The sequence below is a fragment of the Poecilia mexicana genome, unplaced genomic scaffold (genome assembly GCF_051168715.1).
Source record: "Poecilia mexicana isolate PSO_F unplaced genomic scaffold, ASM5116871v1 scaffold_23, whole genome shotgun sequence".
In the NCBI taxonomy this organism is placed as follows: Eukaryota; Metazoa; Chordata; class Actinopteri; order Cyprinodontiformes; family Poeciliidae; genus Poecilia; species Poecilia mexicana.
The window spans coordinates 19,501,781-19,513,880 of NW_028263392.1; the positions used below are offsets into that span (position 1 = coordinate 19,501,781).

General features: G+C 37.4%; 1 protein-coding gene across 3 annotated transcripts in view; it reads left to right on the forward strand.

The window, feature by feature from the left end:
• recql (RecQ helicase-like) overlaps positions 1 to 12,100 on the forward strand; it is a 31,646-nt gene that overhangs the window by 1,930 nt on the left and 17,616 nt on the right. For 2 of the 3 annotated variants that reach the window (XM_014972767.2, XM_014972766.2), the window contains 9 exons: positions 403 to 447; positions 5,658 to 5,876; positions 5,987 to 6,166; positions 7,019 to 7,125; positions 8,897 to 9,095; positions 10,183 to 10,349; positions 11,344 to 11,425; positions 11,540 to 11,688; positions 11,919 to 12,036. In XM_014972767.2, the coding sequence (XP_014828253.1) occupies positions 423 to 447; positions 5,658 to 5,876; positions 5,987 to 6,166; positions 7,019 to 7,125; positions 8,897 to 9,095; positions 10,183 to 10,349; positions 11,344 to 11,425; positions 11,540 to 11,688; positions 11,919 to 12,036 (1,246 nt within the window). In that variant the 5' untranslated portion in view covers positions 403 to 422. The remainder of the gene's footprint in view (positions 1 to 402; positions 448 to 5,657; positions 5,877 to 5,986; positions 6,167 to 7,018; positions 7,126 to 8,896; positions 9,096 to 10,182; positions 10,350 to 11,343; positions 11,426 to 11,539; positions 11,689 to 11,918; positions 12,037 to 12,100) is intronic. The other variant, XM_088003523.1, reaches the window with a different exon arrangement.

Sequence of the window (12,100 nt, forward strand, 5' to 3'; positions counted from 1 at the left end):
CATGGTTATAACGGCACCTGTATGCTTCAGACCACTCAGCTGCTTGGACTCTCTGTCTAGTAGAGATAGAGAGTCTCTGATGGTGATCAGATAATTGATCATCATTTTGCTGCTCTTTGCTGTTACTTTTTCTCTTCACACAGCTTTTCAATTTACTCAATTTCAATTTCAATCATGGCTATTGACTGCTGAGTGTTTTTCTTCTCTTGAGGTTATATTTAAATATTAGAACCTCATAAAGACCAAATAACTTCTAACACTAGAATAATAAAAACAAAATGAAAGCATGCAACTTAAAAAAAAACTGACTGTAGATCATTTATACAAAATTAGAATGAAAGTAAATGTTGCTTCTGAAACAGGCTTAACTAATGGGAAATCTGATTGTGGTTTAATCTTCAGATTAAAACACCACTGGAAAGATGGATTCTGGTGTTGGAACTAAAGGTGAGTGTTTCTTTATAATTTATAGTAGTTACCCCTAACTGAAGATAGAGATTCAAGCTACAATTACAGCTCACAGTTGTGTTGGTAGCAAAAATATTGTGATGGTATGACTGCTCGGCAAGATATCACAGTTGACTCAGTGAAGACCAAGGAGGTGGATTTCAGAAGGGATAGGGATCCTCTTTATCTCCTGTACATTGGAGGATGTACAGGTGAACTCCATGTCCTGGGCATGGATTTCACCAGAGCGTCACAGGTTGCCATTGGAATGCTTTTCCACTCCTCCATGATGACATCACAGAGCTGGCAGATATTCAAGACTTGTTGCTCCTCCATCTTCTGCTTGAGGATGTCCCAAAGATGTTCTGGGTCAAATATGGACCGACCCAACGCTGGGTTGTTTTAATTCAACTGGGTTGGGTTGATGGTTTGACCCAGCACATTGGGTCATGGCAACTAACCAAAGATTGGGTTAAATTGACTTGGTTAAATTGGTTAAATTGACCCAAAATTGGGTTGAAACTCATAACCCAACACAAGGGCTATTATACCACTATAGTTGGGTTAAAAAAAAGATTTATTTAAAATTTCACTATATAAAAACAGGATTAAAAACCATATTAATTTAAAGTTTCTTTTATTACTACATGATGCATATATAGAGCCAGCAGATTTCATTTACAAAAGTTACAAAACATAAGTAAGTTGTTTCAAAAGTATATGGTTAAATCACTTCAACTCATTTGGTTACAACTCCAGAAGTATCTGTTACTACACATTAGAAAACATTTAATGTAGAGTCTGTTTTAAAGCAAACTACAAGTAAAACTTTCAGCCATTAAATAAGGAGCATTTTTAACGTCACTTTAGCATTTTTGCTTGTCTCCCTGCATGAGGACATACGGGTTGTCGCATTCTGTAGATGCGCCACCAGGTTTGTCCCAACCTGATGGAGAGAGAAGACAGAAAAACAGGCCATTAGTGATGCACTTATTTAAACAGCAAACAATTTGACTTACAGGCTGGATATCAATGAAACCATCTGAATGTCCAGGTTGATGGGTCTGAAACTCTTCTCCCAAATGTGTAAGGTGGAACAGGGAGGAGTACTGGCAGCAGCTGCAGGGCTACATCATCTTGTCTGTCTGGCAAACAAGCTTGTGTTAAAATGTTAAATGTTAAAAACAATTTAGAAAACATCTCTTGAGTTTTAATACCTTAAGGGAGGAAACTCCCTTAAGGTATTGAGAAGATGGCTGCTCCTTTCTCTTCTTGGCCATACAAAAGATCTTTGTTGAGAACAAGAGAGAAGACACAAAAACAGGCCTTTAGTGAATTTACAGGTAAAGGGCTACATTCTCAAAAACTAATTTCTGACTGATTCTAGTTTAGCACAAAATCTCACTATTGAATGTGATGCACTTATTTAAACAATTTGACCATGATTCAGAGATTAATGTTGAAGTCAACATTAATCTCTGAATCATGGTCAAATTGTTTAAATAAGTACAAGGTGGATATCAATGAAACCTTCTGAACTTCCAGGTTGATGGGTCTGAAACTCTTCTCCCAAACGTGTAAGGCGGAGAAGGGAGGAGTACTGGCAGCAGGTGCAGGGCTACATAATCTTCTGTATCAAACATAAGCTAGTGTTAAAATGTTGCAGTAACTAAAAAGCATGAAAAATATTTTAGAGAACATTTCTTCTGAGCTTCAATACCTTGAGGAAGCAGACTCAAGTTCTTGGCCATACAGAAGGTCTTTGTTGAGAACAAGGAGTTTGGGTTTCGCTTAATTCTCCTGAAGATCCTGGATGTAAAATTACAAAATCTATCAGAAAAGACATAATCACAAATCAAACTTTAAGAATGACTGAATTCAATCTTATAGCTGTCTCCACTGCAAATAATTTTTAATTAGCCAGCAATTTCAAATGTTCAGAGTAATTTTTGCTTCTTTGTGTGCTTTGGAATTTCTGTGCTGATGACATTTTTGCGAAGCGATAAAAGCTGGGTAGCTCTTGAATTGCTACAAAATAAAGCTGTATTTCCCTCAGTCTACTGGCTGCAATGTTGACACCCCAAGATGAGACCTAAATTCTGAACATCATGGCATGGAGTGCATCCCAGTTTTCCATGGCTGGCATATAACCATTCATTTTAGCTTTTAAACTGGTTATATTGATCCTTTGTCCAGACAGAGGGATAATCAGTAGCCTAGCATCATGACCTGTTTGTTCTGAAGATCCTGCAGCTTCCAGTTCATCTTCCTAACATGGCCCCTCCTCACCCTGACTCTCATACTGATGGGAGGAACCACAGAGCTCTGTTAAGTTAAAAGCTCTTCTTCTGAAATTGGGATATTTTTCCTCCAACAGGTTCCAGAGGAATCACCTCAAACCAGATGTTGGACTGGATTTTATTTCACTGTCATTTGTGAATGTTAGCTTCTCATTTTCAACAGTGGAGCTATAAAGGTTGAACATCAATATTTCCACTAAATAAGAGGCAAAAAAAAAAAAAAAAAAAGTTTGATTAAGAAACGCCTTGTTAAAACAATAATCACTGAGATTATTATTGTTGTTGGGTCATTAAGTTGAAAACTTTTTGTTGATTATTTTTGTTGTTGTTCTTTAATAAAGTTACGAACGTTTTAAGCGAGCCAGAGGAGAACGTGCTGGTCTGAGCGTCCTGGCGGCGTTCAGTTTGTCACCTAATGCAGAGATCAACTCAAAACTTTCCGCGATCGACATATTGCACCGCTGCTCTAGTAAAGCACGAACAGTTCAGAAACAATTTGAAATGGGGAAAAAAGTTATTTCAGTGATTCTTGAGTTAAAATGGGTTTTAATTTTCCCTTTCCCTTTTTTTTTTTATTTTTATTTTTTTATTTCTCAACCTTATGTATGCAAATATGACAAATAATGTCATTTCATTTCTTTTCATTTCTGACGGTGTTGACAAAAACTAGGGACAAATTTCAATGGAGTTGGAAAATATATAAAAATGATTTTTAATTCAATTTATTGATATCTCTATTATTTATATGACTACTTATACTTAATTGTCACAATATATAATTTTAGTATTTCTTTAATTGTTTTAAACTATTATAATGTATTGAGTTCTGCTCCTGGACAAGGGCTTTTACAGGCATCATCCACCAACTACAATGTTTAAATTAAAAAAATATTCAGCAAATACCAGGAAAATATACATTGTTGTGCTCACATGACCCAGGTTAGTTGAGTCAGATATTTGAAAAAATATATTTTGTGTATATTTTATTCAAATTTTGTGCTTTATCCATAGGACCTTTTTGTCCCTATTCTCAATAATCACTGATTTATTCACTGATTAAGTCCTGTTTTAGATTGTTCTTGAAAAACTAATCAGTCACGGCTGATTAGTGGGTGAACTCACGGCTGCACAGTGAACACGTTGATTTTTTTACAGCAGACAGCCGCTCCCCTCTCTTGCAGGTACTGCGTACCCCCGCTAAATATTTTAGAGGTACGCAGTACCCTGCCGTACCCCCTTACTTTCATCCCTGGCAGGGAGACGGTCATTCTCTCTGGGCTTAACGAGCCGCACCCGATGAACCGGTCAACTGACAGAGCGGGCGAGACGAGCCAGCGGCTGCAAGGGGAGCGGATAAGTCCGAAAACGTCCGAACATGTTTGTAATTAAGCTATATGTTAATAAACCGAGCGCATAATTCAGGTTTAAACAACTAATTTGTCGACTAATAACTTTGTAAAAGTTATTTTATTTTCAAAAAAACATAATATGCCCACTTTATTAAAGCTCTGCTCGCTCTCCTCCGCCATTACTGCTGATGTTCGAACACGTCGCCTTAGCCCGCTGAGGATGCGCGCGCGTATTGCACCCTGCTAGTGAATTAAACCTGCGAAAATCAGGGGACAAACCGTCAGTTATATTTTCTTTTAAAAATAAATCGATTTTTAAAAAATGTACTATGTTAAATTACGAACAAATATGATTGAGGTTATATTAAACAACTGAATTTAATTTACTTGGCAAATTGTGCCCTTCCCCTTCATCTTTTTTTTCCCAACAGCCGTCTTGTAGCAATACCGAAGGTCTTTGTCAGAGCAACCTACCGTAATAAACATTTTAAATAACCATAAAATAAATATCAAACATGTTCGAAATAAATTCTGTTTATTTATAAAATCCTATTCACGTTGAAACGTTATCTTCTTTTTACTTACCATGTCTTATTTCAAAGTAGAGGAGAAGTCCGATAAGGAACCTTCAGTCTTGTTGAAAATGGAGGCTTGTGAAGAGGGGAGTTGCTTCTTTCAAGTTTCGTCTTTCACCCAACCAATGGGTAAATCTACCCAACCCCTGACCCAACAGAAGTGTTCAAGCTGTAGACTAACGGTAAATTTCTGACCCAACTCTTGAGTTATGAATTTTGACCCAATATTTGGCCAAACTAACCCAACCTATGACCCAACAGCTTCAACCCAGAAATTGGGTTATGAGAATAACCCAGCATTTTTAACTGTGTAGTGACATTCTGAACAGATTGCAAAGATAAGATAAGAAGGGCTGTACTATATTAGGGAAACATGTGACGTGTGCCTAGGCCTGTCACAGTAAGGAATAAATGAAGTAATCCCATGATAATTTAAAACTAAATAATTTACATTTACATAATTTAGGGTTTTTGTCTTTTCTCTCTTTGTACATAAAAATTGGACGACAAAAGTGTTCAGTCTGGTGCGCTGGTTTCAACTATTTCTTTTTTTAAGACTTCATAAATCATTTCATTTGTTGTTTCTGTTGTTTTGTGTATTTATTTTCAATATTTATAATGTCTTCCAGTTCTACTGTTAAATGTTCAATAGAATTTAAAGTTTATTGATCTTTAGAATGTGTTCTTGCATTATTATGCCTTTAAAAATGGTCTCAAAACAACAAAATTATTGTGTTTTTTTTTACAATAACTTGTGAGACAATTCATTGTCCAACAACATTTATGACAGTCCTATGTGTGACAGTATGTGTGAATGTTCCAGTAACTATGTGACTTGAACAGTGGCAAACAAACAGACCCCAGATAATAAGTAGACCATGTAGCAAATAAAATGTTATATTTCTATGTCAGTCGCATGGTTTTATTATTAAATTTGTTTCAATGAGTGCTATGAATGCATAGTAATTGTTGGTGTTTGTGTGCAGATGTGCAGGCAGAGTTGGACTTGGTGGAGGCTGAGTTGGAGCAGGTGGAGCTTCAGGTCGCAGAGCTGCTGGAGAAGCAGGCCCAGCTGACATCTCGCAAGAGCGCTCTGCTGCTGCAGCTGGAGGAGGCCTGCGACGCCATTGGTTCCTCATCCTCTACGACCTCAGTTCCCAAGTGGACGATGAGCAGGCAGGTGCTGCAGAGCTATGATGGCTCAGGTACCGGACAGCCATGTTTTCACCAGCAGCTTTTTAAACAGAGGTGCATGTCTGGATCCCAGTTTGATTATGGAGTTGTGGAATAAGTCCTGGTTGACTCTTCTTGATAGATTTCCCCTGGTCCAAAGAGGTGGAACACCATCTGAAAAGCTCCTTTGGTCTTTCTAAGTTCAGACCTTTGCAGCTCAGAGCCGTCAACCTAACCATGGAAGGCAATGATGTGTTTCTGGTCATGCCTACAGGAAGAGGAAAAAGTCTCTGCTTCCAGTTGCCTGCAGTCTGCTCCAAGGGTACACACACCCACACAAACATGCACACACACGCACGTGCATACAATCTGTGGTCTTCTGGATCTTTCTGACTTTTAGGTTTCTTTTTTCTTTTAAGGCAAATCTGTTGCTACCTAACTGTCACCCACAAAATACTTCAATCATTAGAGTTTATTTGTATTGCACCTTTCAGCAACAAGGCATTTTAAAGTGTTTTACATCACAAATGCACAAAGATACAACGTCATGGAACACAGTCAACAATTGAAACATTACATTTTGTCAAGTGTCATTGTTACACATCAGAATGTTGATTAATGTTTCATTTATGATGTTTCAAAAGCAACTCTAATCAGGTAGATTTAAGGGCACTCTGGTTTGTGTGTTTTGCTGTTTTCTGGAAGTTTATTCCATATTTGTGGTGTATAGAAGCTGAATGCTGCTTCTCCATGTTTGGATCTGGTTCTGGATGCAGAGCAGACCAGAGCCAGAAGACCTCAGAGGTTCTAGAAGGTTGATACAGCAGCAGCAGCAGCAGATCTTTAATGTATTTTGGGGCTTAGCTGTTCAGTGATTTATAAACTAACAGTATTTTTAAGTCTGTTCTCTGATCAGGGACTCAGTGTAGGGACTTTAAAACTGGGGTGATGTGCTCTATCCTCCTGGTTTTGGTGAGAACGCAAACAGCATGCAAGTCAATGGGTTGGTGAGGACACCAGTGTCCTAGTGACAGTTAAGGGGTTAATGTACATTATTATTAATTCATAATAACAATAATGATGAAGTTAAACACACCCTGTTGTTTACATCACTAGGAATCTTTTTTCATTCACCTGTATGGCTATGAATGGCTGGTTGGTCATTATGTTGCAGGTTTCACATTGGTTATCACACCACTCGTGTCTCTGATGGAGGACCAGATCATGCACCTGAAGTCTGTTGGTATTCCTGCAGTCATGCTGAATGCATCGAGCAGTAAGGTAACTACTGTAAGGGGTGATATGAGATTGCAGAATGTGTGTGACGTACTGATCTAATGCAAAGTTATTAAAAAAGACTGCTTGAACCGCATCATGCTGACCTTGTGGCCTTCCTCACGCTACTGGCTAGACGTATCATACTGATGCACTGGAAGAATCCTCTCCCACCCTCACATTCTCATTGGATAAAAGATGCCCTTTCGTTCATGAAACTGGAAAAAATTAGACATACTGTCAAAGGCTCTGAAATCACATTTTCAAGAATCTGGTCACCGTTTCTGGACCATGTTAGGTCTTTGACACTCGATGTGACCCCATGAGTGGTGCTCCCCTTACTTACCAGTTGTAATGACATACACCCTGTATCCAAGTTTTATAACAATTTTAGTAGCACAGAATACATTAAGCCCTTTAAGTGCCCCATTTTAGTTGTTTTCTGTTGAATTTATATTTTATTTTCTGCTTGTTTATTTTTGAATTATCTACTTTTTATCCATGTGTTTATGAAATTAATTGCTGGATTTTTGTTTGTGTATGTCTTGTTTTATTTTTGGTTCTTGTCTTGTTATTTATTAGTTTATGCTTATTCTCCAAAGTATTGTCTCAAGTATAACTTGAATATCTATGTATGGTGCTCATTGTTTTGTTAAAAATTAGAAATAAAAAAAAAAAAAAAAAGAAAAAGAAAAAAAAAGACTGCTTGAATGCAGTGTTTGGTAGGAGATTACCGTATTTTCCGCACTATAAGGCGCACCTAAAAACCTTCAATTTCCTCAAAAGCCGACAGTGCGCCTTATAATCCGGTGCGCCTTATATATGGACCAATATTGAGCCACAACAGGTCTAGCAACTACGGTAAGCAGCCGCCGACTTCATTTTCGCCCGTAGAAGAAGAAGCGCGGTGCATGCTGGGATAATTGTCAGTACGCTGGTTTGTTAATAAAGTTTGACTGACCTATCTACCTACCAACCTGATAATCAGGTCGTCTGCAGGTCATTTAGCACCACATTCTCCACGAACATGTTGTGCGCGAACGGAGAAAGGTGACCATTGTCCAGCCACGCCCCAGCCCAGTCGCGGAAGGCTCTCCTCGCCAACCGGAGTCGGACTGTTTTGTTGACATTCTTTATGTCAACAAAGTAGCTTTAGACATTCATCCGGGGTTTTTTCAGTCCTTCTTTTTATCTCTCTGCATCCTTTCTGTTGATCTTTTTTGTTTTCCTACTGCTTTTGCTTCTTCCTCAATTTCTTCTTTGTATCTTTCCTTCCTCAGTGTTTTTGTGTCCATCATTCATACCTTTCAATATACAGAGTTTGCAGATGCCAGACTTCTGCGTCTGACAAAAACTGATATAAAAGTTTTGTTTTTATTATTACAAGAAGGATGGATAACTCCTTCTGGACTAATTTGTTCATGAATTTGTCCGATGTTATGTGCATGGTTAATAGTTTGCCTAAATGTTAAAATGGCACCTGGACTGTTTGTCTCTCTTTTTTTTTTTTTTTTTTTTTGAGGTTTCACTTCTCAGGCTTCTTCAGCTGTAATGATGGATTAGGAATATCAAACTAATAATTTGCATGCAACCTGTTAATTTATAGGGAAAATGTAAATTCTCATCTTTATTAAACAGAAGGCTTCACAACAGAATTAACTACAGTATGAGACGCACATACTTTCTTGACCTCAAAAATGGAAGGCACATACAAAATAAAACAACAGTAAATTCAGGCAGATTCTTCATATTTCAAATGGCTTTCCCTTAACTGCAGGAGCATTCCAAGCTCGTCATGGCTGGAATGACGGATGTGAAAGTCCCCTTCAAGATGGTGTATGTAACTCCAGAGAAGGTTGCAAAGAGCAAGCTGTTGATGTCTCGCCTGGAGAAAGCCTATAATGCCAAGCTGCTGAGTCGTATAGTTGTGGATGAGGTGCACTGCTGCAGCCAGTGGGGACACGACTTCAGACCAGGTGATAATTGTTTTTATTAGCCAACTATTAAAGTATTATTATTATTTTGTTATATTGTTTTCGGTGAAACTATTTCACATAATAAATGAATATAATGTCTTATTACATTTAGGACTGAAACGACTAATCAAATATTGAAATAATCGCAAACTAACTTACTTGTCAATTAATTATTAACTGGATATACAGATACAAAAAATGCCATTGGCTTATAAAAAACATATTTCGAGCAATAATTAAGCCAAAAGTCTACAAAAATATATACATTTTTCATCTAAGATAAAACAATCTTACCTGTAAATTTTAGCCAAAATTCCACAATTGACAGTTTTAGCTTCACCTGGTTCAGAAATACTAAAGGAATGCTTGATCTGGTGGACCACTTTGTGTCAACAATCATCTCATCTTGACTGTAAACAAAAAAAACAAAGGAGATAATTGTAGATTTTAGGAGGAACAGGGGCCTATTTCCATCATGAGAAAAGAAGTGGAGGTGGTTGGGCAATATAAATACCTCAGTGTTTGCCTTGTCAACTGATTTGGACTGGTGATGAAACATTGAAGCCCTCTATGAGCAGAGACAGAGCAGACTGTACTTCTTGAAGAAGCTAAGATCCTTCAAGGTTTGCAGCAAGATGCTGCAGATCTTCTACAAGTCTGTTGTTGAGAACATTATCTCTTCTGCTGTCATCTGTCGGGCCAGCAGCATTAGAGCCAGAGATTTAAAAAGGTTTAACAACCTGAGAAAGAAGGCTAGTTCTGTTCTGGGGATGACTGTGGAACCTCTGGAGATGATGATGATGATGCAAAAAAGGATTCTTCATAAAACCAAGAAAATCATCAGCCACCCTGACCATCCTCTTCTTTAGACTATCTTCAGTCAGAGGCTTCTTCAGACTTGCTGTAACACGCTACAAGAGATATTTCCTGCCAGCAGCCATCACTATCTACAATAACTCTTTGAAGAATCTGAATTAATTAATGTTTGTTATAATGAATTACAACAACATTTAATTTCCCTTTGGGATCAGTAAAGTATTTTTGAATTTGAATTTGAATAACTCATATCTATTTGTTTACTTTACAGATTATAAACTCCTGGGTATCTTAAAGAGACAGTTTCAGTCTGTGCCTCTCTTTGGCCTCACAGCCACAGCAACCAGTAGTGTTCTCAAGGACTGTGAGAAGATACTGTGTGTGGAACAGCCAGTCACTATCATTGCCTCTTTCAATCGAACTAATCTCTTTTATGAGGTAACCATGACGACTGTATCAGCTAACATTTTTCAACAATATGCTTTATAGATAAGTGCATGATAAACGTGAGTACACATATTACATTACAACCACAAACTTAACTATACATTTTTTGGATTGTATACAATAGATCATCATAGCTTCAAGCACAAAGTGTTTTGGAAAATTTTTGGAGAAAGTTTGCAATGAACTCAACTGTGCATTAGTGTGAAAAAATGTGACCATCTGTTGATTTTTAAATGAATTTCTATTATTGCGAAAGTACTGGAGGGGGGATTAAGGCTGTCAGTGATCAATGAAGCTCTTACTTATTGTTTTTCAACTGAACATTATGATCGAAGTTCTCCAAGTTTACGTTTTATCTAGAGTTGTTTCTTTGTATGGGGCACAATGGAACCTGACAGTCTGAAGTAACGTGTAAAGACAAGTGCCAGACTGGAAGAGTTTCACCTTATGTTATGAGGTGAAAAAAAAATTAAAAAGTTTAAATGGTGTGAATACTTTAGCATATGCACTGCTCAACTTAAAGGAAAAAAAAGCATGGAATACATGAAAGCCCTCATTTAGTACTTAAGAAGCGATCTAATTTACTTTACAAGAGTAAATCCCCACAATTTATTTACCCCTAACAATACATCATGAGTGGTCTGTTTTAATTCCACACTTCCTATTGCTTTATTTTCAGCCAATATAAGTTGATCCTTTTAAAAAGTATATAAATACACAGTCAAATTTTATGAAACAATATATTAGACAAATAGCTGAAGATTTGTCTATTTTTTCTTAACAGCATGAGATTTATAAACGTCCTTTGTGTGCAGGATCAGTCAAAAAAGCCTAAATTAATTTTGACTCCTTGGAATTCTCCTCCTCTTCTTTTGATCACAAAGACCAAATGAAACTTGTCAGTTATTGAATAAATAAATTAAGAATACATTCAATTGAGTACATCCCAGTGTGCATTCACTTTGCTTGCTTTGTTTTTTCCTAGGTTCGCAATAAAGACTCAGATAGTGATGCTTTAATGAGCGACATTACCTCTCTAATTAAAGACAAATACAAGAATCAGTCAGGTAATACACACCAATGTGGTTTGAAGCTAAAGTCATTTCTTCTGTGGTTTTGTTTTCAGTTCAGATATTAACATAGAGAGCAGCCACTTTGTGACAATGATGTATGTGCCACAGGCATTGTGTATGTGTTCTCTCAGAAGGATGCTGAGATGGTGTCTTCTGAACTCAAAAAACGTGACATCTTGGCATATCCTTATCACGCCAATATGGACCCAGAAGACAAGTCGCAAGTTCACTGCAGATGGTCCTCAAACAAAATCCAGGTGATAAACTTGATTGATCAAAAACACTGTAGTTTTACTAATTACATGTCCATACCAATACTTGTTTTATAATTTTGATATGTGTTTTGAATGTTAGTGTTGATTGAGTGACTCAGTTTCTTTGGGATAAATTAGCTGAACTACTTTAAATATTTTAGAGGTCCAATGATCCATATGATTGTGGGAGTCATAACACAGCATTTTACTGAAATATCTGTATTGGCGTTCAGGTTGTGGTTGCCACGGTGGCGTTTGGCATGGGCATTGACAAACCAGATGTCAGGTTTGTAATCCACCACACCATGAGCAAGTCCGTTGAGAACTACTACCAAGAGAGTGGGCGTGCAGGTATACATCATCATTAAGGGGTGCACTGATAAATCAGCCTCAATTTCCTTCATTTTGAGCAAAT